The sequence below is a fragment of the Heptranchias perlo genome, chromosome 12 (genome assembly GCF_035084215.1).
Source record: "Heptranchias perlo isolate sHepPer1 chromosome 12, sHepPer1.hap1, whole genome shotgun sequence".
NCBI classification, from domain to species: Eukaryota; Metazoa; Chordata; class Chondrichthyes; order Hexanchiformes; family Hexanchidae; genus Heptranchias; species Heptranchias perlo.
In genome coordinates this window covers 403,802-430,055 of record NC_090336.1, presented here as the reverse complement: position 1 = coordinate 430,055, position 26,254 = coordinate 403,802, and the positions used below count along the sequence as shown (strand labels likewise).

The window sequence follows — 26,254 nt, the reverse complement described above, 5'->3', positions numbered from 1 at the left end:
AAGATGGTAGTGGTTGTTGGAGGCCAATCATCTCAGCCCCAGGACAGATTATGGAACAGTTCCTGCAGATTGGAGGGTGGCAAATGTAACCCCACTATTTCAAAAAGGAGGGAGAGAGAAAAGAGGGATCTACAGACCAGTTAGCCTAACATCAGTAGTAAGGAAAATGCTAGAGTATTATAAAGGATGTGATAACAGGACACTTAGAAAATATCACAGGATTAAACAAAGTCAACATGGATTTATGAAAGGGAAATCATGTTTGACAAACCTACTGGAGTTTTTTGAGGATGTAACTGGTAGAATAGATAAGGGAGAACCAGTGGATGTGGTGTATTTGGATTTTCAGAAGGCCTTTGATAAAGTCCCACATAAGAGGTTAGAGTGCAAAATTAAAGCACATGGGATTGGGGGTAATATACTGGCATGGATTGAAAATTGGTTAACAGACAGGAAACAGAGAGTAGGAATAAATGGGTCTTTTTCAGGTTGGCAGGCGGTGACTAGTGGGGTACCACAGGGATCGGTGCTTGGGCCCCAGCTATTCACAATATATATCAATGATTTGGATGAGGGAACCAAATGTAATGTAATATTCCCAAGTTTGCTGATGACACAAAACTAGGTGGGATCGTGAGTTGTGAGGAGGATACAAAGAGGCTTCAAGGCGATTTAGACAAGTTGAGTGAGTGGGCAAAAACATGGCAGATGCAGTATAATGTGGATAAATGTGAAGTTATCCACTTTGGAAGGAAAAACAGAAAGGCAGAGTATTATTTAAATGGTGATAGATTGGGAATTGTTGATGTACAAAGGGATCTGGGTGTCCTTGTACACCAGCCACTGAAAGCAAACATGCAGGTGCAGCAAGCAGTTGGGAAGGCAAATGGTTTGTTGGCCTTCATTACAAGAGGATCTGAGTACAGGAGCAAGGGTGTCTTACTGCAGTTATACAGGGCCTTGGTGAGACCACACCTGGAGTATTGTGTGTAGTTTTGGTCTCCTTACCGAAGAAAGGATATACTTGTCATAGAGGGAGTGCAGCGAAGGTTTACCAGACTGATTCCTGGGACGGCAGGACTGTCGTATGAGGAGAGATTGGGTCGACTCGGCCTGTATTCACTCGGGTTTAGAAGAATGAGAGGGGATCTCATTGAAACATATAAAATTCTGACAGGGCTAGACAGACTGGATGCAGGGAGGATGTTTCCCCTGGCTGGGGGGTCCAGAGCGAGGGGTCACAGTCTCAGGATACGGGATAGGACATTTAGGACTGAGATGAGGAGAAATTTCTTCACTCAGAGGGTGGTGAACCTGTGGAATTCTCTACCACAGAAGGCTGTGGAGGCCAAGTTACTGAATATATTTAAGAAGGAGCTCGATAGATTTCTAGACAAAAGGCATCAAGGGGTATGGGGAGAGAGCGTGAATGTGGTACTGTGATAGAGGATCAGCTATGATCATATTGAATGGCGGAGCAGGCTCGAAGGGCCGAATGGCCTACTCCTGCTCCTATTTTTTTCTATGTTTCTATTGCTGCAGGAGTTCCTCAGGGCAGTGTCCTTGGTCTAACCATCTTCAGCTGCTTCATCAATGACCTTCCCTCCATCATAAGGTCAGAAATGGGGATATTCGCTGATGATTGTACAGTGTTCAGTTCCATTCGCAACCCCCTCAGATAATGAAGCAGTCCTTGCCCGCATGCAGCAAGACCTGGACAACATCCAGGCTTGGGCTCATAAGTGGCAAGTAACATTCGCGCCAGACAAGAGAGAGTCCAACCATCTCCCCTTGACATTCAACGGCATTACCATCGCCGAATCCACCACCATCAACATCCTGGGGGTCACCATTAACCAGAAACTTAACTGGACCAGCCACATAAATACCGTGGCTACAAGAGCAGGTCAGAGGCTGGGTATTCTGCGGTGAGTGACTCACCTCCTGACTCCCCAATGCCTTTCCACCATCTATAAGGCACAAGTCAGGAGTTTTGCCTGGACGAATGAAGCTCAACACCATCCAGGATAAAGCAGCCCGCTTGATTGGCACCCCATCCATCACCCTAAACATTCACTCCCTTCACTGCAGGTGCACTATGGGTGCAGTGTGTACCATCCACAGGATGCACTGCAGCAACTCGCCAAGGCTTCTTCAACAGCACCTCCCAAATCCTCTACCACCGAGAAGGACAAGAGCAGCAGCACATGGGAACAACACCACCTGCACGTTCCCCTCCAAGTCACACACCATCCCGACTTGGAACTTTATCGCTGTTCCTTCATCGTCGCTGGGTTAAAATCCTGGAACTTTCTACCTAACAGCACTGTGGGAGAACCTTCACCACACGGACTGCAGCGGTTCAAGAAGGCGGCTCACCACCACCTTCTCAAGGGCAATTAGGGATGGGCAATAAATGCTGGCCTTGCCATTGACGCCCACATCCCATGAACGAATTTTTAAAAAAGTTTTGCCTCGGCCATCGTGGTCAATTTCTGCCTCATCCCTTCAATGTCGGCTTCACCTAAATTTAAAACCTTGGTTCGTGACCCACCCTTCTCCCTCGCAAACCTATTATCGAATTCTATCATATTATGGTCACTGTTAGTTAGATGTTCCGTAACCATTAGATTACTGACTAATTCAGGCTCGTTACTCATTACTAAATGTAAAATGGCCTGTTCTCCTGTTGGTTCAAGATTTAAACCAGTCACAGGCTTAACGATCCCTCCTCAGAAGAAGAAAAGTAACAAAATGGTCACGTTTGCTGCAACATAAACCGGTCTGGACACGAGGCTCCACTCCATGTGACTGTTTATTGCTCACCAGCGTGGAGTCTGTTTATCTCTCTCTGATGGCTCCAGATAGCCTACTCAATTTTAACAAGACAGGCTGAGAAATGCATTTTAAAAAATGACCAAGAAAAAGCAAAGTTAAATATGTATCTCTCAAACTCGAAAAGAGTGGCCAATCAAACATGTCAGGGCTGAGAATCCAATGGTAGATGCCTGATGCACTGCTGGTACCTGTATCACTGGGCCTGCAATGTATCTGAGGCATCCAGTGTACCCAGTGCGTGTTCTTAGATCACCGAGTAGATTGATCCAAATTCTATAAGTTCAAATGCCAGAAATAAATCAACTTGTTGGTTTAATTAATATCAACAGAAAGTGTTATACATCTATATACTTTTACTAGTAGGATATGCCTCAGGTCTGCCTTTAACTAACCAATCCAGGCAAGTTCTAAAAGCGAGTTTATATCCACCTAGATGGATAATGTCAGATGATTTGCTCTAAACCTGTCAATTCTGAGATTATTGTCATGTGATTGTTATGTTTCATATGCTACTACACCAGTAGATGACAATGTTGCACCATATACACTCCTTTCTCACTGGAATATGGGCTTTGTTTATGTGGATGATAAGACAATTTTGCGTTGTTATAAACATCACACTTTAACATCTGAAACATAGACATGTTGGCTCCAAACTAGCAATAACTCTTACACAAACCCTTTGATGTTTCTTAAATTGCATTAAGCTGACACCTCCTGCTTAATGAGCATTCCCCCGTGGAATCTTAACAACTTAATCCATCCATGTGTTAACTTCTGTCACACAGAATACATTCTTAAAATACAAAGATGTTAATACTGACTTCTGTATTGTTAAGCTATTTTTCCTATTATTTTATACACTGTCCTACATGGGTGGGCAGCATAAAGGGGGCCGGGGGCCTGCACACAAATGGAGTGCTACAGTTTTCCTCAACACCCCTCAGAATGCAGAATTGGCTAAGTAACAGGAAACGGAGAGTATTGGTGAACGGTTGTTTTTTTGGACTGGAGGGAGGTATACAGTGGTGTTCCCCAGGGGTCGGTACTGGGACCATCACTTTTCTTGATATGTATTAATGACTTGGACTTGGGATTTGCAGATGATACAAAACTTGGAAATGTAGTGAACAGTGAGGAGGATATGATAGACTTCAAGAGACAGGCTGGTGGAATGGACGGACATGTGGCAGATGAAATTTAACGCGGAAAAATGCGAGGTGATACATTTCGGTAGGACGAATGAGGAGAGGCAATATAAACGAGAGGGCACAACTCTAAAGGGTGGAGGAACAGAGAGATCTGGGGGTTTATGTACACAAATCGTTGAAGGTGGCAGGGCAGGTTGAGAAGTTCTGGGCACTGCACTTTAGGAAAGATGTGACGGTCTAGGCAGCGTGCAGAAGAGATTTGCTAGAATGACTCCAGAGATGAGGGACTTTAATTATGTGGATAGACTGGAGAAGCTGGGGTTGTTCTCTTTGGAACGGAGAAGGTTGAGAGGAGATTTGATAGAGCCAGGGTAGATGGAGAGGAACTGTTCCCATTGACGGAAGGGTCAAGGACCAGACGACATGGATTTAAGGTGTTTGGCAAAAGAACCGAAGGTGACATGAGGAAAAACTTTTTTACACAGCGAGTGGTTGTGATCTGGAATGCACTGCCCAAGGGGGTAGTGGAGGCAGATTCAGTCATGGCCTTCAAAAGGGAACTGGATAAACACTTGAAACAAAAAAATTTGCAGGGCTATGGGGATAGGGCGGGGGAGTGGGACTAGCTGGATTGCTCTTGCACAGAGCCGGCACAGATTCGATGGGCCAAATGGCCTTGTTCCGTGCTGTAACCTTTCTATGATTCTAGGTAGCGAGAGTTAAATCGACCAGGATTCCTGCTCCTGAACCTCTGTTGATGTCTGACCACAGGATCGGACTCAGCTGTGACGACCCATGCAGTCGAATACCCTGCTGGCACTCACCGCCAAAGCTCCCTCATGGTGAATGGAGACCTGGGCGGGGCGCCAGAGGGCGACCAGCGCCTATGTGCAAGGCTCATGGGGCCGCCCAACCTCTGTTTGAATTAGCAGGCACGCCAATAGTGCGGCTGGTGGTCCCAAGCGGCACTCCAGCCACTCGCCACCTATTTGGAACATGCACTGAAGGGAGGCTGCCTTTCAAAAAGTAAAATAAAAACAACAAGATCCTGGCATTTCCGCCTGGCGACTCCCCCTGGTTCTCCTCCTCCACCCCTACCCCTCCTCCAATGCTGGAGAATAACCCAGTGCTGAAAAGGGCTAGCCAGCAGCCCTTTAGTAGCTGCTGGTGCCCAACATCCCAGCCCAGGCGCTCCTGGTACGTTACCAGCCCCCTACCCAGAGTATAGGATAATTATGCAATGAGCTGACCTCGCATTATCGAGAGGTCAGTCCTTAACTGAGCACGTGCAGAGAGCGCTTGGATAGGGCAGGCACCGGTGGTGTGTGGGGGTGGTGGGGAGTTAGATTATTGATCCCACGTACAAATAATGCCCACAGTCTGCCTGAACTTGAATTGAATAGCTTGCACCCCGCCCCCCTCCTCAGCCATCTGGCTAATGTAGCTGGGGCTTCTGTAACAAAGCAAGCTGGGCCAGTTTCTGTGGGTAGCCCAGTAGGTACCAGGATAGAAAGCCAATACCCCCTCACACATCACAGGCATAATTGTTTCATTTCTTCACTCAGCACTGCCTCCTTTTTGATTTGCGCTCATACCTGGACTCAACATCTGATACAGAAAGGTCACTCAGTGTCACGTCTGAACTATACTCGCGGCCCAGCTTTTCCAGCCGTAGACGGAGCTCCCTGTGCAGTGCTGCGTGCACTTCTCCCAGACACTGCTCAAACTGAAGGACAGGAGAGAGAGAGAGAGAGAGCGACAATGTCATTGGGAATCAAAACCGTACTTTGTGCGTATGGACAAGCTTGTACATCTCACAGGTACTTGCATAAGTACGCTAGGTACATGTCACACATACTTACTTGTACATGTTGGGTGCATATCTGTACATACACATGCCTATGCGTGTTAGTTGCATGTTAAATGTATTTGCACCTGTCACATGTACTTGCATATGAACAATGGGTGCAGGTCACACATACTTGCACATGGCCACGTATACCTGTGTGACACATGTATATATCCATGTGTGTTGGGTGCAAGCCGCATGTTCATTCATGAGCGTGGGGTGCGTGTCACATGTTAAAACGCTCACGCAGGTAGCCGTATTTCTAAGTGCGCGGGTTCAGAAATTGTGAACTTCAGTAAAAGCTGCACAGGCTGCACCTTGTTCAAAATAAATGGTGTTCAACTTATTTCAAATGCCGTTGCACTTAAACAGTGAGCAAACGTTCAGAGGGGTGCGGAACGGTGAGCCTAAGCTGCTAACCTTCGAGCGGTCAGGGTCGCAGAAATCGAGCAGCGTGTCACAGAAGTGATACCCTAGTGACTTGAGGTCCTCCGTGCTGAAGTGGGTGTCCCTGCGGTTGCCTATTAGACGGATACAATTCACAGCATTCAGTAAAATGGCACAGCGCAGGTTAGATACAGTCAGCACCCTCCACACACTCCCTTAATGCACCGAGCTTCAACCTAAACAGAGGACCTCCCCCTTCACCTAACCCTAACCAGACCAGTGGGACCTATTCCAATTCCCTAAACCAGCTCCTCTGCAGCCCCTCAGGACTGAGATGAGCACTCGGAACTGGGCTGAGCCAGCTTCAAGCTCACTTCACATCGTGTTTGTACAGCCAGTTCCCATTGCCTGCCATTATCACTGGTGTCGGGTTGGTGGATCTTTCAGAAGCAGTGATGATACTGTCGGCATCACAGCTAAGTGACAATCTGTGGATCGAAAGTCACCTCGACAGCTCAGGTCTCGGAGGTCAATCACCGTGAACCTGCTCAGAGGTCCGCTTTAACAGCTACTCCCCCCCAGCCCAATCTGTAACGGCGTCGGCCTTAACTTCTGAGATTCTTCGCATGTCGGGGCTCCCGACCTCTGTTCAGTTACGTAAGACGATTAAGTCTGCAGTTACCTGACTTGCTCCTAGTCCAGTGGGACTCCTCACCACCCTCCCCACCATTGACTCCCTCACGAGGAGCGTCAGCACTTTGTCGCAAGTCTCTGCGCTCCCTCCGGTATAAAGCTTCTGGGGATTTATTAGTTTTGAGCTCTTGAAACCATTCTCGCTTGTCCATGCAAGTGATATCAAAGCCTTGAAGTTGGATTGTAGAATTTCCTATGATGGGCTGGCCTCTTACCAGTAACTTCTCTAGGCAATAGTTCTATGAAGTAACCATTGGCTATATTAATAACCAGTTCCTCCTCCATTTCAAACCTGCTGGCAACATTAAGGGTTCTCATTCTCCTCTAATAACCCCCTCGCTGCTATAATACTGGAGGGATTGCTCACAATTCTGTTTGCCACCTCCAGCTGTGCTCAGTTCTGGTTCCTTCTGTCCCCCTCTGAGCACCTTTTCTGATTTTTTTGGAGGTTCCCCTCACCTTTCTTCTTCACCTCGTACAGTTTGTTTTTTCTTACGTATTTCTCTTCATAGAATCATAGAATGGTTACAGCACAGAAGGAAGCCACTCGGCCCATCGAGCCCGTGCCGGGCATTGAAGGGGTCATATTGTCTTATTAATCCAGCTTGTGTCGTGTTTCATTAATCTGTGTTTACTAATACTAAGTATGAACTTAACCTGCATGCTCGGTAGTACGCCCTTAAAGGGACTCCGTTGATCCTCAGCTGAGGTTTCTTTTAGTAAACCCCCTCCCCCCTGTTGATCTGTTTAAGCTCTTCCTCAGTCCTTTGAAATTGACCCTGTTAAAGCTGTATACCTGGGTATTGGATTGTAGTGTTGGTTAATTCCACATCAGGTCAGGTAAAATCATGTTATGGTCCACTGTCGGTCAGGGGAGCCACTGCTACCAATTGAGAAATGACTGGGCGGTTTTGGGGGGGGGTCTTGACTTGCCAGCATTTTAGGGCTGACTTGGCCACTCGTTTTCTGAGATTGGTGACAATGTCCACGCAAAATGGCAGCTAGCAGTGCGACTAGAACTGACGGGTACTTGCCTCGGCCGCCCAGTCATTACCGTGGCATTGAAGGGGTTAACCCAGCTCCAGCACAAGCCACGGCCGCTGCTGTTCCGGTACAACCGCTTAAAACACATTCCTCTCTGCGCTGTTTTAACCCAGTGGCGCAGAGCTAGCCGCGTGTTCAAGGTTAATTCTGCAATCTCACTGTGAGTAGCAGAGAGACAGCAGAGGTGTGAAATCTGGAGAGACAGACGGGAAAGGGTTGGGGGTAGGCGGGGGATACAGGAGGAGCTCTGAACTGCGTTTAGTGCCAAGAGTTGAGGTGTTACCCCATCGCTGGAGCGAGTCACTCTTCACACACTGCTGTTCTGACTCTGTATACAGTACACACAGCAAGTGGCACCAGCCTTACCCTGCTAAATAAGATGGAAATACATGCAGTTAGTGGGAGTGTCTTCCTTACCCAGGGTGGATCCCGCGAAGGTGGTTTCCATGGTGTAACTGTGAGTGATTCCCATCCTCCACATAACAATCCGGCCCGTGCCCTCCTTACTTTTTTGAACCTTGAACTTGCAGCTCTGGTAAGAGAACTGACATTAACAGGAGCAGTTAGCTCAGTCATTCACTAGCTCTCCTCCTCCCGCTAGATTCCTATTATTTACAGGTTGATTCTCTCTCCCCTCTCCTATGACAAGCCAACAGCCCAGCCCACACAAAGAACGCCATTGCACTGCATCATCAGCCAACACGAGGAATGGGCAGTGGGGTCAAGTGACCAGCCTAGTACAGAGCCTACCCCAGTGAGCAGGCAGCACTTTCAGGAGACGAGCAACTTGGTGCGAGAAAGAGCTATTTTTTTCCGAACAGGCCTCTGCTCAGCACGAGAGCGGCCGGGTTCAAGATGGGTCTCACAGGCACAACCGCCTCCATCCCCCCCGCCCCGCCCCACCGCTCCTGGCTCAATGCGGAGCTCCAACAAATGGTACCATCCCAATATTAATAAATGCAGGAGTCACAGGGCTTGACTGACACAGAAGTTCAACAATCCAAAATGCGAGGAAGTCTTCACTGAAGCTCGCTGTGGCTTGGCCCATCACACCATTAGCATTCACACAGGGTAACATCCAGACAATCCCCCCACCACCACCGCCCCCTCCATACCTTGTTAGCTGCATTCCTACTCATCATTAACGGGAAGACTCTCTCCCAGAGCCGCAGGGACGGCTGCTCATTGTTGCTGCAGCCATACATAAAGACGTTGTTCTTCCTGCTGTGCCCATGGAAGTCACAGTAAATGACCACCTCTCGCTCCTCCATTAACCTGCAGGGGCAATGAGTGACAGTCAGCTCCCCATTCACGGCCCCCCAACTCTCTACCATCCTCACCAGCTCCCCATTCACAGCCCACCAACTCTCCTTCCTACCATCCCACCAGCTCCCCATTTACAGCCCCCTCTCCTCTCTGTACCTTCCCCACCAGCTCCCCATGAATGATATGACAGCAACATAGGTAGAAAGGGAGATGAGGTCCTGCAGGCAGATTTTAAGGAGCTAGGAAAGAGATTAACAAGCAGGACCTCAAAGGTAGTGATCTCCGGATTACTCCTGGTGTCACATGCTAGTAAGTATAGAAATAGGAGGATAGAGCAGATAAATGCGTGGCTGGAGAGATGGTGCAGGAGGGAGGGCTTTAGATTCCTGGGGCATTGGGATCAGTTCTGGGGAAGGCCGGACAGGTTGCACCTCAACGGAGCTGGGACCAATGTCCTCACGGGGAATTTCGCTAGTGCTGTGGGGGGGGGGTTATACTAATTTGGCAGGGGAATGGGTACCAGAATGTAGCATTGGAAAGGAGAAAGACGGGGTACAAAGAATTGGGAAAGATAGCACTAGAGTAAGAAATTGTACAGTATTAAGTGGGATCAGACGAGGAGAGAGTACAAGAAAGCCTAAGACTGGTTTACAGTGCATGTGTGTAAACACACAAAACCTGGTAAACAATGTTGGTGAGCTGCAGGCGCAAATAGCCATGTGGGAATATGATGTCGTGGAGATAACGGAGACCTGGCTCAAAAAAGGGCAGGATTGCGTACTAAATATTCCTCAATACAAAGTGTTCAGGAAAGATAGGGAAGGAAAAAAAGGAATGGGGGTGGCAGTATTGATTAAGGAGAATATTGCAGTGCTGGAGAGAGAGGATGTCCTGGAGGGGCCAAGAATAGAATCTATTTGGTTAGAGTTAAGAAACAATAGAGGTGCCATTACACCACTGGGTGTATTCTATAGGCCATCAACAAGTGGGAAAGATATAGAGAAGCAAATTTGCAGGGAAATTACAGAGAGGTGCAAAAGCCATAGAGTAGTGATAATGGGGGACTTCAACTATCCTAATATAGACTGGGATAACAATAATTATATAAGGGGCAAAGGTGGGGGGGAGGAATTTCTGAAGTCTGTTCAGGATAATTTTCTTGATCAGTATGTTTCCAGCCCAATGAGGAAGGAGGCATGGCTCAATCTGGTTCTGGGGAATGAGGTGGGCCAAGTGGAGCAAGTGTCAGTGGGAGGGCATTTAGGGAACAGCATTCATAGTATCATAAGGTTTAGAATAGCTATGGAAAAGGACATGGACCACTCTAAAGTAAAAATACTCTATTGGAGGAGGGCCAATTTCAGTGGGTTGAGAATGGATTTTCTTGATATATATTAATGACTGTTCCCATTGGCGGAAGGGTCAAGAACCAAAGGACATAGATTTAGGGTGATTGGCAAAAGAACCAAAGGTGACATGAGGAAAAATGTTTTTACACAGCGAATGGTTGTGATCTGGAATGCACTGCCCGAGGGGGTGGTGGAGGCAGATTCAATCATGGCTTTCAAAAGGGAACTGGATAAGTACTTGAAAGGAAAAAAATTTGCAGGGCTACGGGGATAGGGCAGGGGAGTGGGACTAGCTGGATTGCTCTTGCATAGAGCCGGCGTGGACTTGATGGGCTGAATGGCCTTCCTTGCTGTAACCTTCCTATGATTCTATGACTTGGACTTGGGCGTACAGGGCACAATTTCCAAATTTGCAGATGTCACAAAACTTGGAAGCGTAGTGAACAGTGAGGAGGATAGTGATAGATTTCAAGAGGATATAGACAGGCTGGTGGAATGGGCGGATAGAGGCAGATGAAATTTAACACAGAAAAATGTGAGGTGATACATTTCGATCGGAAGAATGAGGAGAGGCAATATAAACTAAAGGGCACAATTCTAAAAGGGATACAGGAACAGAGAGATCTGGGGGTATATGTACACAAATCGTTGAAGGTGGCAGGGCAGGTTAAGAAAGCAGTTAAAAAAGCAGATGGGATCCTGGGCTTTATAAATAGAGGCATAGAGTACAAAAGCAAGGAAGCCATGATGAACCTTTATAAAACACTGGTTCGGCCACAACTGGAGTATTGTGTCCAGTTATGGGCAGTGCACTTTAGGAAGGATCTGAAGGCCTTAGAGAGGGGGCAGAGGAGATTTACTAGAATGATTCCAGGGGTGAGGGACTTTAGTTACGTGGATAGACTGGAGAAGCTGGGGTTGTTCTCCTTGGAACAGAGAAGGTTGAGGAGAGATTTGATAGAAGTGTTCAAAATCATGAAGGGTCTAGACAGAGTAGATAGAGAGAAACTGTTCCCATTGGAGGAAGAGTCAAGGACCAGAGGACAAAGATTTAAGGTTCTTTGGCAAAAGAACCAAAGGTGACATGAGGAAAAACTTTTTTACACGGCGAGCAGTTAAGATCTGGAATGCACTGCCCGAGGGGGTGGTGGAGGCAGATTCAATCAGGGCTTTCAAAAGGGAACTGGATAAGTACTTGAAAGGAAAAAATTTGCAGGGCTACGGGGATAGGGCGGGGGAGTGGGACTAGCTGGAATTCTCTTGAATAGAGCCGGCCTGGACTCGATGGGCCGAATAGCCTCCTTCCGTGCTGTAACCTGTGAACAGCTCCCTCTCCTCTCTGTATCTTACCCATGCTGTACACTGTCCCAAGTTCAGAAGAATGTCCCCTGCTGCTCGGGTGTGATATTTTCCATTTCCCACGACCTGCCATCTCCCCCAATGACACTGCCAACCCGCAGTATTAAGACTGCCCTGCCTCCTCTCTCCTCGTTCAGTCCCTTTAACATCAAATCCAGTGTAAATTACAAGCACAAATTAACATTCCAACAGATCCCAGTGCGTCACACATGCACAGAGCAGCGCAGGGAGCTGTGACACTCACCTCTGCACCATGTTCCTGGTGTGCCAGACGCAGGGAAAGGAATCCCGCAGCACCGTCCGGTAGTTTCGGTTCAGGTCTCGGCCGGTCAGCGAGCAACGGTAGTTCCCCACAATCACGCCGTCCGGATTCAGCATGGGCACCACCTTAAAGATGAACATGTCGCGCAAGAGCCGGGCATCGTCGGAGCTGCCTAGGATGTGGTCCAGGAATCCCGTCATCACCCATGAACCGTTGGTCTCTCCCGGATGGACTCTGGCCGTCACCACCACCGCCTTCTTGGCAGGGCTGGCCTCCTGGGTCCTGGACGGGGACGTGATAGTCAGCACGTGAACCATGTTGCCGGCCAGGCTGCGGCACAGCACCCGCAGCTTGCAGTACTGGGATTGCAAGGGGTCGCTGGCAATGGTTGCTAGGTAACGCTGCAGGTCGGAGTACGTGTATGGGTAAGAGTGGGCAAAGTAGCAGGTGTCGTTCCTGTGCGGGAACTGACACGTCCAGGTGAGCGAGTACAGGCTCCTGCCCTCCTGGCCGAGGCTGTTCTTGTAATAGCGGATGTCTTTGCCTGTCCGGTGCCAGCCCACCTGCCTCAGCTGCATCTCCTGCTCAGAATACAGCAGTGGTTTCAAGCCCTGATTGTACAAGCTGTTGGGCTTCATCAGGTTGACTATAGTGAAGCGATAGATGATTCCCGGCCGAGTGTTCTGGACCCTGAAGTAGTACCACTGTGTGTGCTTGTCTGTGTATAGGTCGGTGCGAAGAGTCAGTTCGTATTCGTAGGGACCCCTGAAACAGAGAAACAGGTGATTATAAAAGCACCCTTCACACCGCTCCCCAGGCAACCACTGCCCCCATTCCCCCGGGTTATGTATGGCACGTGTCGAAGAGAATGAGCTAAGCAGCCTGATCCTAGCCCACTAATGATCATATCGCCACAGTGTGACCATCCCGACTTGGAAATATATCGACGTTCCTTCATCGTCGCTGGGTCAAAATCCTGGAACTCCCTACCTAACAGCACTGTGGGAGAACCTTCACCATTTGGAATGCAGCGGTTCAAGAAGGCGGCTCACCACCACCTTCGCAAGGGCAATTAGGGATGGGTAATAAATGCCGGCCTCACCAGCGACGCCCACATCCCATGAACGAATAAAAAAAAATAGTGTGAGCAAGTGAATAGGCGGAGGCACCCCTCCTCATCTGATTTTTGCACTGTGTTGCAGAGGGTCAGCCAGCGACCAGCACCTCCCTTGGAACTGAGCAGCAAACACCATTACAATGGAAACTGATGGGCTTGGAGCACCGTGGGGAGGAACACATCACCTTTGGGATCCAGAAAGGCACCATGGAAACAAAGTGAAGCTGCCACGGTTTGTGATTGATGAGAGTGTCTGAGATTCTTCGAGCCAGGTCTAAACTCCACCATCTGGTGGCTCTAGGACTACATGAAAGAGCAGCCATGGAGAATGGAGTGAGGAGGAAGGCAGGGAAAACACACACGGTGGTTAACAGAACACAGGAGCAGAACGAACTAAAACCAAACAGGGGAAGTGATCACAGCCCAGCTGGGGGACAGGAGGGGCTCTCAGGAACAACGCAGGTGGAGTCGAGTGGTGAGATCAGAAGGCGTGGTATGGAGCAGGGTGCCAGGCTACATCCAAAGCACATGGTGCAAACAAGGAGCAATCACACATACTCACGCTCGAATGGCTTTTTGCAGGTTTCCGCTCTCAAATCTTGACTCGAAGAACAATGTGTTGCCATCTTTGCTGATTGAAGCAATATGTAGAGGGCCTCGGCGACCTCCAACACGGGAACAGGTGAAATAAGAACCTTTGCTGGCTACGGGACCACAAGGTATCGATCAGTCAATGAAAATAGGAGTTAATGCCAGCATCAGAAGAATTAAAGGTGTTCACCACTGATGGCATGGGGTACTCAACCACAACAACAAGGAATGGGTCACTCAAACCCAAAACTGGGAATGGATCACTCAAACCCAACAACAAGGAATGGGGTCACTCAAACCCAACAACAGGGAATGGGGTCACTCAAACCCAACAACAGGGAATGGGGCACTCAAACCCAACAACTGGGAATGGGTCACTCAAACCCAACAACTGGGAATGGGTCACTCAAACCCAACAACTGGGAATGGGTCACTCAAACCCAACAACTGGGAATGGGTCACTCAAATCCAACAACTGGGAATGGGTCACTCAAACCCAACAACAGGGAATGGGTCACTCAAACCCAACAACTGGGAATGGGTCACTCAAACCCAACAACAGGGAATGGGTCACTCAAACCCAACAACAGGGAATGGGTCACTCAAACCCAACAACAGGGAATGGGTCACTCAAACCCAACAACTGGGAATGGGGTCACTCAAACCCAACAACAGAGAATGGGGTCACTCAAACCCAACAACAGAGAATGGGTCACTCAAACCCAACAACAGGGAATGGGTCACTCAAACCCAACAACAGAGAATGGGTCACTCAAACCCAACAACAGGGAATGGGTCACTCAAACCCAACAACAGAGAATGGGTCACTCAAACCCAACAACTGGGAATGGGTCACTCAAACCCAACAACTGGGAATGGGTCACTCAAACCCAACAACTGGGAATGGGTCACTCAAACCCAACAACAGGGAATGGGTCACTCAAACCCAACAACTGGGAATGGGTCACTCAAAGCCAACAACTGGGAATGGGTCACTCAAACCCAACAACTGGGAATGGGTCACTCAAACCCAACAACAGGGAATGGGTCACTCAAACCCAACAACAGGGAATGGGTCACTCAAACCCAACAACTGGGAATGGGTCACTCAAACCCAACAACTGGGAATGGGGTCACTCAAACCCAACAACAGAGAATGGGTCACTCAAACCCAACAACAGAGAATGGGTCACTCAAACCCAACAACAGGGAATGGGTCACTCAAACCCAACAACTGGGAATGGGTCACTCAAACCCAACAACTGGGAATGGGTCACTCAAACCCGACAACAGGGAATGGGTCACTCAAACCCAACGACTGGGAATGGGTCACTCAAACCCAACGACTGGGAATGGGTCACTCAAACCCAACAACAGGGAATGGGGGCACTCAAACCCAACAACAGGGAATGGGTCACTCAAACCCAACAACTGGGAATGGGTCACTCAAACCCGACAACAGGGAATGGGTCACTCAAACCCAACGACTGGGAATGGGTCACTCAAACCCAACGACTGGGAATGGGTCACTCAAACCCAACAACAGGGAATGGGTCACTCAAACCCAACAACTGGGAATGGGTCACTCAAACCCAACAACAGGGAATGGGTCACTCAAACCCAACGACTGGGAATGGGTCACTCAAACCCGACAACAGGGAATGGGTCACTCAAACCCGACGACTGGGAATGGGTCACTCAAACCCGACGACTGGGAATGGGTCACTCAAACCCAACAACAGGGAATGGGTCACTCAAACCCAACAACTGGGAATGGGTCACTCAAACCCAACAACAGGGAATGGGTCACTCAAACCCAACAACTGGGAATGGGTCACTCAAACCCAACAACTGGGAATGGGTCACTAAAACCCAACAACAGGGAATGGGTCACTCAAACCCAACAACTGGGAATGGGTCACTCAAACCCAACGACTGGGAATGGGTCACTCAAACCCAACAACAGGGAATGGGTCACTCAAACCCAACAACAGGGAATGGGTCACTCAAACCCAACAACAGGGAATGGGTCACTCAAACCCAACAACAGGGAATGGGTCACTCAAATCCAACAACAGGGAATGGGTCACTCAAACCCAACAACTGGTAATGGGTCACTCAAACCCAACAACTGGGAATGGGTCACTCAAACCCAACGACTGGGAATGGGTCACTCAAACCCAACAACTGGGAATGGGTCACTCAAACCCGACAACAGGGAATGGGTCACTCAAACCCAACGACTGGGAATGGGTCACTCAAACCCAACAACAGGGAATGGGGGCACTCAAATCCAACAACAGGGAATGGGTCACTCAAATCCAACAACTGGGAATGGGTCACTCAAACCCAACGACTGGGAATGGGTCACTCAAACCCAACAACAGGGAATGGGGTCACTCAAACCCAACGACTGGGAATGGGTCACTCAAACCCAACCACTGGGAATGGGTCACTCAAACCCAACAACTGGGAATGGGTCACTCAAACCCAACAACTGGGAATGGGTCACTCAAACCCGACAACAGGGAATGGGTCACTCAAACCCGACAACAGGGAATGGGTCACTCAAACCCGACAACTGGGAATGGGTCACTCAAACCAAACCCACAGCACTAGTGAACCTCCCCGCGAGGACATTGGTCCCAGCTCCGGCCTTCCCCAGAACTGATCCCAATGCCCCAGGAATCTAAAGCCCTCCCTCCTGCACCATCTCTCCAGCCACGCATTCATCTGCTCTATCCTCCTATTTCTATACTTACTAGCATGTGGCACCGGGAGTAATCTGGAGATCGCTACCTTTGAGGTCCTGCTTGTTAATCTCTTTCCTAGCTCCTTAATATCTGCCTGCAGGACCTCATCTCTCTTTCTACCTATGTCATTGGTATATCGTTCATGGGGAGCTGGTGGAGATGGTACAGAGCGGAGATGTGGCCGTAAATGGCGAGCTGGGTGGGGATGGTAGGGAGGAGAGTCGGTGGGCTGTGAATGGGAGCTGGTGGGGATGGTGGAGAGGAGAGTTGGTGGGCTGTGAATGGAGAGCGGGCGGGAAAGTAGAATTGAGGTAGAAGATCAGCCATGATCTTATTGAATGGCAGAGCAGTTTCGAGGGGCCGTATGGCCTACTCCTGCTCCTATTTCTTATCCTTATGTTGTTAAGACAATGGAAAGCACAGCCACCAATGAAGGGGCAAAGAGAGCAGGAATCCACAGAAGGCCATAGTTAGGGGTGCGGATTTTAGGCCTGGAGATGTTACAGAGATAGCGGGGGCAAGGCCGTGAAGGTATTTAAATATTAGGATGAGAATTTTAAATTAGAGGCATTGGGGGAAGCAGAAGCTAATGTAGGTCAGCGAGCACTGTGGTGATGGGTGAGTGGGGCTTGGTGCAGGTTAGGATACGAACAACAAAGTTTTGGATCAGCTGAAGTTTATGGAGGGTGGAAAATGGGGGGCTGGCCTGGAGAGCATTGGAATACAAATCTAGAGGTGACAAAGGCATGAATGAGGATTTCAGCAGTAGATGAGCTGAGGCAGGGGGTGGAGACGGGCGATGTTACGGAGGTGGAAGTAGGCGGTCTTGGTGATGGAGCGGATATGGGGTCGGAAGCTCATCTCAGGGTCAAATAGGATGCCAAGGTTGCGAACAGTGCAGTTTAAGCTGAGACAGTGGCCAGGGAGGGGGATGGAATCAGTGGTGAGGGAACGAAGTTTGTGGCCTGGGCCGCAGACAATGGTTTCGGTCTTCCCAATATTTAACTGGAGGAACTTGTGGCTCATCCAGTACTGGATATCGGATAAGCAATGTGACAAATCAGAGACAGTGGTGGGGTCGAGGGAGGTGGTGGTGAGGTCGAGCTGGGTGTCGTCAGTGTAAATGTGGAACCTGATGTGTTTTCGGATGATGTCACTGAGGGGCAGCATGTAGATGAGAAATAGGAGGGGGCCAAGGATAGATCCTCGGGGGATTCCAAAGGTAACGGTGTGGGAGTGGGAAGAGAAGCCATTGCAGGTGATTCTCTGGCTACGACTGGATAGATAAGATTGGAACCAGGCGAGTCCCACCCAGCTGGACGACAGAGGAGAGGCGTTGGAGGAGGATGGTGTGGTCAACCGTGTCAAAGGCTGCAGACAGGTCGAAAATGTTGAGGAAAGATAGTTTACCACGGTCACAGTCACATAGGATGTCATTTGTGACTTTGAAAGGGGCCGTTTCAGTACTGTGAAAATGGCAGAAACCTCAATGGAGGGATTCAAACATGGAGATGGTGGAAAGATTGGGGAGGTGACAACATGTTCAAGGATCTTGGAGAGGAAAGGGAGGTTGGAGATGAGGTGACAGTTTGTAGGAGGAGAGGATGTTTTTTTGATGAGCAGGGTGATTACAGTGGTTTTGAAAGGAAGGGGGACAGTACCTGAATCAATGTCAGCTAGCGTGGGGCCCAGGAAGGGAAGTTGAGCGGTCAGCGGTTTAGTGGGACTAGGGTCGAGGCAGCAGGAGGGTCTTATGGTCAAGATGAGCTTGGAGAGGGCATGAGGGGAGATAGAAGGAGATAGGAGAAAAGGAAGGAATTAACCCTGAGATCAGGGAACAGAGAGCACCTCACACTGAGATCAGGAACAGAGAGCAGCTCACCCTGAGATCAGTGAACAGGGGACGTCTCACCCTGAGATCAGTGAACAGAGAGCATCTCACCCTGAGATCAGTGAACAGGGGGCGTCTCACCCTGAGATCAGTGAACAGAGAGCAGCTCACCCTGAGATCAGGAACAGAGAGCAGCTCACCCTGAGATCAGTGAACAGGGGGCGTCTCACCCTGAGATCAGTGAACAGATAGCATCTCACCCTGAGATCAGTGAACAGGGGGCGTCTCACCCTGAGATCAGTGAACAGAGAGCAGCTCACCCTGAGATCAGGAACAGAGAGCAGCTCACCCTGAGATCAGTGAACAGAGAGCAGCTCACCCTGAGATCAGGGAACAGGGGGCATCTCACCCTGAGATCAGTGAACAGAGAGCAGCTCACCCTGAGATCAGTGAACAGAGAGCAGCTCACCCTGAGATCAGTGAACAGAGAGCAGCTCACCCTGAGATCAGTGAACAGGGGGCGTCTCACCCGGAGATCAGTGAACAGAGAGCAGCTCACCCTGAGATCAGTGAACAGGGGGCATCTCACCCTGAGATCAGTGAACAGGGGGCGTCTCACCCGGAGATCAGGGAACAGAGAGCAGCTCACCCTGAGATCAGTGAACAGAGAGCAGCTCACCCTGAGATCAGTGAACAGAGAGCAGCTCACCCTGAGATCAGTGAACAGGGGGCATCTCACCCTGAGATCAGTGAACAGAGAGCAGCTCACCCTGAGATCAGTGAACAGGGGGCGTCTCACCCGGAGATCAGGGAACAGAGAGCAGCTCACCCTGAGATCAGTGAACAGGGGGCAGTCACCCTGAGATCAGTGAACAGAGAGCATCTCACCCTGAGATCTGTGAACAGAGAGCAGCTCACCCTGAGATCAGGAACAGAGAGCAGCTCACCCTGAGATCAGTGAACAGAGAGCAGCTCACCCTGAGATCAGGAACAGAGAGCAGCTCACCCTGAGATCAGTGAACAGAGAGCAGCTCACCCTGAGATCAGTGAACAGAGAGCATCTCACCCTGAGATCAGTGAACAGAGAGCAGCTCACCCTGAGATCAGGGAACAGAGAGCATCTCACCCTGAGATCAGTGAACAGAGAGCAGCTCACCCTGAGATCAGGGAACAGGGGGCGTCTCACCCATCAGGATTTCATCTAACTCCAGGATCGCTTTCCTCCAGATTCCCAGTTTTGCTCCCAAACACCAACAGCGAGCAATAGAGAAACTCCCCAAGGCATGAGACTGCTAATATTTTGCTGAGTAAACAAAAAGAAGACCTTAGTTGCAAACACAAAACCAGCCCATGGTGAGATCTGAACCCTGGGCGTATCTAGGAATGCCAGGCACACAGCTGGGAATCAGACAGGCATCCACAGGTGGCTGCAGCCAATGGGGATCATGGTCTGAGGCAGCCGGGGTGGTGATTACCTGCATCAATACAGTACACCACGTTCCTTCCATTCTCCCCTACATAGACGGGCATGTGCTCCTGCAAGCTGGGTTGGTACAGCCTCTCCGGCACTGGGGGGTTCCATTCTGCAAAAGAAAAAAAATTGGCATTCAATCACATGCAGGACCAGAGAAATGAAATAAAAGAGACATCACTCAAGGAAATACATGGATATCATAATCCGAAGAACAGATGGGCACAGATCTGTGCTCTTTTCCCATCAACACTGCCCCCCAACCCCAGGCTCTGTCCCCTCTCCCACTCTGTTCCTTCTCCTCATCAGTGGCATCTGTTGTTCACCATCCAATCTTTTGTTGTTGATTCCTCTACATTGAGACCAAACATTGGCAAGACAAAAGTCACCTTGTTTCTTTCTCTTCAGAAATAATGACCCCTAGCCCCACTGCTGCTTCTTCAGGCTGAACCTCTGCGCCCTGCTCGGCCCTAAGCTGAGCCTCAGAACCCCCTCCACTCCCTCATTGAGACTCGTTCCAACCCATCACCCATCCCCCCATCCTTATCTCACTTTCCTTTGCTGAAACCCTCATTAATGCTTCCAGGCTCACACCGCTAATCTATTCCTTGCCAGCCTCCGTTATTCCACCCCAACCAAATTACAACTCATCTAGGACACCCCGCACCTAAACCCCAACACATCTAGAACTCACACCACCCAAACTCCAGCTTATCTAGACCTCCCCCCATCGCCCAAACCCCAAAACATCTAGAATTTGCCCCACCCAAACTCCAACTCATCTAGAACTCCACCCACCCAAACTCCAACTCATCTAGAACTCCACCCACCCAAACTCCAACTCATCTAAAACTCCACCCACCCAAACTCCAACTCATCTAAAACTCCACCCACCCAAATCCAACTCATTTATAACTCCACCCACCCAAACTCCAACTCATCTAAAACTCCACCCACCCAAACTCCAACTCATCTAAAACTCCACCCACCCAAACTCCAACTCATCTAAAACTCCACCCACCCAAACTCCAACTCATCTAAAACTCCACCCACCCAAACTCCAACTCATCTATAACTCCACCCACCCAAACTCCAACTCATCTAAAACTCCACCCACCCAAACTCCAACTCATCTAAAACTCCACCCACCCAAACTCCAACTCATCTAAAACTCCACCCACCCAAACTCCAACTCATCTATAACTCCACCCACCCAAACTCCAACTCATCTAAAACTCCACCCACCCAAACTCCAACTCATCTATAACTCCACTCACCCAAACTCCAACTCATCTAAAACTCCACTCACCCAAACTCCAACTCATCTATAACTCCACCCACCCAAACTCCAACTCATCTATAACTCCACCCACCCAAACTCCAACTCATCTATAACTCCACCCACCCAAACTCCAACTCATCTATAACTCCACTCACCCAAACTCCAACTCATCTAAAACTCCACTCACCCAAACTCCAACTCATCTAAAACTCCACTCACCCAAACTCCAACTCATCTATAACTCCACCCACCCAAACTCCAACTCATCTATAACTCCACCCACCCAAACTCCAACTCATCTATAACTCCACCCACCCAAACTCCAACTCATCCAGAACTCCACCCACCCAAACTCTGACTGATTTAGAATGCCCACCACCCAAACTCCAAACTCGAATTCACCTGGAACTTCCCCACCCAAACTCCAACTCATCTATGACTTTCCCCTCCCAAACTCTGACTGATCTAGAACTCCCACCACCCAAACTCGAATTGACCTGGAACTTCCCCACCCAAACTCCAACTCATCTAGACCATCCCCCACACAAACTCCAACTCATCTGGAACTCCCTCACCCACCCAAACATCAAGTCATCGAGAACTCCCCCTACACAAACTCCAGCTCAACCAGAACTCCACGACCCAAGCTCCAAAACAACTAGAACTCCCACACCCAAGCTCCAACTCGCCCAGATCTCCCCCGCACAAACTCCAGCTTATCCAGAATTCCCGCATCCAAACTCCAACTCATCCAGAACTTTCACACTCACACAAACTCCAGCTTATCTAGAACTACCCCCACCCAAACTCCAACTCGTCTAGAACTCCACCCATCCAAACACTAACTCATCTAGAACTCACCCCATCCAACTCTAGCTTATCTGGAACTCCCCCACCCACCCAAACTCTAACTTATCTAGAACTCCCCCCACCCAAACTCGAATTCACCTGGAACTTCCCCACCCAAACTTCAACTCATCTAGAACTCTCCCACCCAAACTCCAACTCATCTAGAACTCCCCCAACCCAAACATCAGTAATGGGGAAAATGCTAGAGTCTATTATAAAGGATGTGATAACAGAACACTTGGAAGGCATTAACGGGATTGGACAAAGTCAGCATGGGTTTATGAAAGGGAAATCATGCTTAACAAATCAACTGGAGTTTTTTGAGGATGTAACTAGTAGAATAGATAGGGGAGAACCAGTGGATGTGGTGTATTTGGATTTTCAGAAGGCTTTTGATAAGGTCCCACACAAGAGGTTAGTGTGCAAAATTAAAGCACATGGGATTGGGGGGAATATACTGGCATGGATTGAGAATTGGTTGACAGACAGGAAACAGAGAGTAAGAATAAACGGGTCTTTTTCTGGGTGGCAGGCAGTGACTCGTGGGGTACCGCAGGGATCAATATTGGGCCCCAGCTATTCACAATATATATCAATGATTTGGATGAGGGAACGGAATGTAACATTTCCAAGTTTGCAGACAACACAAAGCTGGGGTGGAATGTGAGCTGTGAGGAGGATGCAAAGAGGCTCCAATGTGATTTAGACAAGTTGGGTGAGTGGGCAAGAATATGGCAGATGCAGTATAACGTGGGTAAATGTGAGGTTATCCACTTTGGTTGTAAAAACAGGAAGACAGATTATTATCCGAATGGAGATAGATTGGGAAAAGGGGAGGTGCAACGAGACCTGGGTGTCCTTGTACACCAGTCGCTGAAAGCGAGCATTCAGGTGCAGCAAGCAATTAGGAAGGCGAACGGTATGTTGGCGTTCATTGCAAGAGGATTTGAGTACAGGAACAGGGATGTCTGACTTCAATTGTACAGGGCCTTGGTGAGACCATCATCTGGAGTGTTGTGTGCAGTTTTGGTCTCCTTATCTGAGGAAGGATGTCCTTGCCATGAAGGGAGTGCAACGAAGGTTTACCAGGCTGATTGCTGGGATGGCAGGAGTGACGTATGAGGAGAGATTGGGTCGACTAGGCCTATATTCACTAGAGTTTAGAAGAATGAGAGCTGATCTCATCGAAACATAAAATTCTATCAGGACTAGACAGACTAGATGCAGGGAGGGTGTTCCCGATGGCTGGGGAGTCCAGAACCAAGGGTCACAGTCTCAGGATACTGGGTATGCCATTTAGAACTGAGATGAGGAGAAATTTCTTCACTCAGAGGGTGGTGAATCTGTGGAATTCTCTACCACATAAGTCAGTGGAGGCCAAGTCATTAGATGTATTCAAGAAGGAGATAGGAACATAGGAACAGGAGTAGGCCATTCAGCCCCTCGTGCCTGCTCCGCCATTTGATAAGATCATGGCTGATCTATGATCTAACTCCATATACCTGCCTTTGGCCCATATCCCTTAATACCTTTGGTTGCCAAAAAGCTATCTATCTCACATTTAAATTTAGCAATTGAGCTAGTATCAATTGCCGTTTGCGGAAGAGAGTTCCAAACTTCTACAACCCTTTGTGTGTAGAATTGTTTTCTAATCTCGCTCCTGAAAGATCTGGCTCTAATTTTTAGACTGTGCCCCCTACTCCTAAAATCTCCAACCAGCGGAAATAGTTTCTCTCTATCCACCCTATCTGTTCCCCTTAATATCTTATAAACTTCGATCAGATCACCCCTTAACCTTCGAAACTCCAGAGAATACAACCCCAATTTGTGTCATCTCTCCTCGTAACTTAACCCTTGAAGTCCGGGTATCATTCTAGTAAACCTACGCTGCACTCCCTCCAAGGCCAATATGTCCTTCCGAAGGTGCGGTGCCCAGAACTGCTCACAGTACTCCAGGTGCGGTCTAACCAGGGTTTTGTATAGCTGCAGCATAACTTCTGCCCCCTTGTACTCCAGTCCTCTGGATATAAAGGCCAGCATTCCATTTGCCTTCTTGATTATCTTCTGCACCTGTTCATGACACTTCAATGATCTATGTACCTGAACCCGCAAGTCCGTTTGGACATCCACAGTTTTTAACTTTACCATTTAGAAAGTACCATGTTCTATCCTTTTTTGATCCAAAGTGGATGACCTCTCATTTGTCTACATTGAATTCCATTTGCCACAGTTTTGCCCATTCACCTAATCTATCAATATCGCTTTGTAATTTTATGTTTTCATCTACACTGCTTACAATGCCACCAATCTTTGGCAAACTTAGATATGAGACTTTCTATGCCTTCATTTAAGTCGTTAATAAATATTCTGAATAATTGAGGCCCTAAGACAGATCCCTGCGGGACTCCACTAGTCACATCCTGCCAATGTGAGTACCTACCCATTATCCCTACTCTCTGTTGCCTTTCGCTCAGCCAACTTCCTAACCAAGTCCGTACTTTTCCCTCGATTCCATGGGCTTCTATCTTAGCTAACAGTCTCTTATGTGGGACCTTATCAAATGCCTTCTGGAAGTCCATATAAATAACATCCATTGACATTCCCCTGTCCACTACTTTAGTCACCTCTTCAAAAAATTCAATCAGGTTTGTCAGGCACGACCTACCTTTCACAAATCCATGCTGGCTCTCTCTGATTAACTGAAAATTCTCGAGGTGTTCAGTCACCCTATCCTTAATTATAGACTCCAGCATTTTCCCCACAACAGATGTTAGGCTAACTGGTCTATAATTCCCTGGTTTCCCTCTCTCTCCTTTCTTAAAAAGCGGAGTGACATGTGCAGATCCTGAATCTAGAGAACTTTGAAAGATTATAGTTAGGGCATCCGCAATGTGCTCACCTACTTCCTTTAAAACCCTGGGATGGAAACCATCTGGTCCTGGGGATTTGTCACTCTTTAGTGCTATTATTTTCTTCATTACTGTTGCTTTACTTATGTTAATTTTATCGAGTCCCTGTCCCCAATTCAATATAAGTTTTCTTGGGATTTCCGGCATGCTATCCTCTTTTTCGACTGTAAATGCTGACGCAAAGTAATTGTTCAACAGCTATTTCTTAATGCTAAAGGGATCAAGGGATATGGGGAAAAAGCAGGAACAGGGTACTTAGTTAGACGATCAGCCATGATCATTTTGAATGGCGGAGCAGGCCCAAATGGCCTACTCTTACTCCTATTTTCTATGTTTCTATGTAACACCAACTCATCTGGAACACTACCACCCAAAAGTCAACTCATCTAGAACTCCCACACCCAAACTCCAAGTTATCTTGAACTCCCCCCACCCAAACTCTAACTTGTCTCGAACTCCCCCACACAAACTTCAACTTGTTTAGAACTCCCCCACCCAAACTTCAATTCATTTAGAGCTCCCCGCACCCAAACGCCAACACGACTAGAACTCCCCCACCCAAACTCCAACTCATCTGGAATTCCCCCTACTCAAACTCCTGCGCATCTATAACTCCCCCCATAAAAAATACGACTCATCTGGAACTACACCCCAACCTCTAACTCATCGAGAACCCCCCACCCAAACTCCTACTCATCTCGAACTCCCCCACCCAAACTCCAGCTCATCTAGAACTCTCCCACCCAAACTCCAAATCATCTAGCTCTCCACCCACCCAAACTCCAACTCAACTAGAACTCCCCCACCCACCCAAATTTCAACTCATATAAAATTCCCCCATCCAAATTCCAACTCTTCTAGAACTCCCCCGCACCCAACTGCAACTCAGCTAGAACTCCCCCACCCAAACTTCAAATAATCTAGAACTCCCCCACCCAATCTCCAACTCATCTAGAACTCCCCCACCCAAACCCCAGCTCATCTAGAACTCCCCCACCCAAACTCCAGCTCATCTAGAACTCCCCACCCAAACTCCAGCTCATCTTGAACTCCCCCACCCACCCAAACTCTACCTTATCTAGAACTCCCCCCACCCACCCAAACTGCAGCTCATCAAAACTCCCCTCACCCACCCAAACTCCAGCTCATCAAAACTCCCCCCACCCACCCAAACTCCAGCTCATCTAGAACTCCTCCACCCAAACTCCAGCTCATCTTGAACTCCCCCACCCACCCAAACTCTAACTTATCTA

General features: G+C 48.6%; 1 protein-coding gene across 1 annotated transcript in view; it reads right to left on the bottom strand.

Moving 5' to 3' along the window:
- Positions 1-26,254, bottom strand: part of LOC137328109 (cytosolic carboxypeptidase 2-like) — a 112,989-nt gene that overhangs the window by 70,010 nt on the left and 16,725 nt on the right. Inside the window, exons 3-9 of the mRNA XM_067994289.1 lie at positions 19,966-20,073; positions 13,878-14,019; positions 12,181-12,963; positions 9,078-9,237; positions 8,380-8,506; positions 6,259-6,359; positions 5,585-5,715 (exon numbers count right to left, since the gene is read on the bottom strand). Of these exons, the coding sequence (XP_067850390.1) occupies positions 5,585-5,715; positions 6,259-6,359; positions 8,380-8,506; positions 9,078-9,237; positions 12,181-12,963; positions 13,878-14,019; positions 19,966-20,073 (1,552 nt within the window). The remainder of the gene's footprint in view (positions 1-5,584; positions 5,716-6,258; positions 6,360-8,379; positions 8,507-9,077; positions 9,238-12,180; positions 12,964-13,877; positions 14,020-19,965; positions 20,074-26,254) is intronic.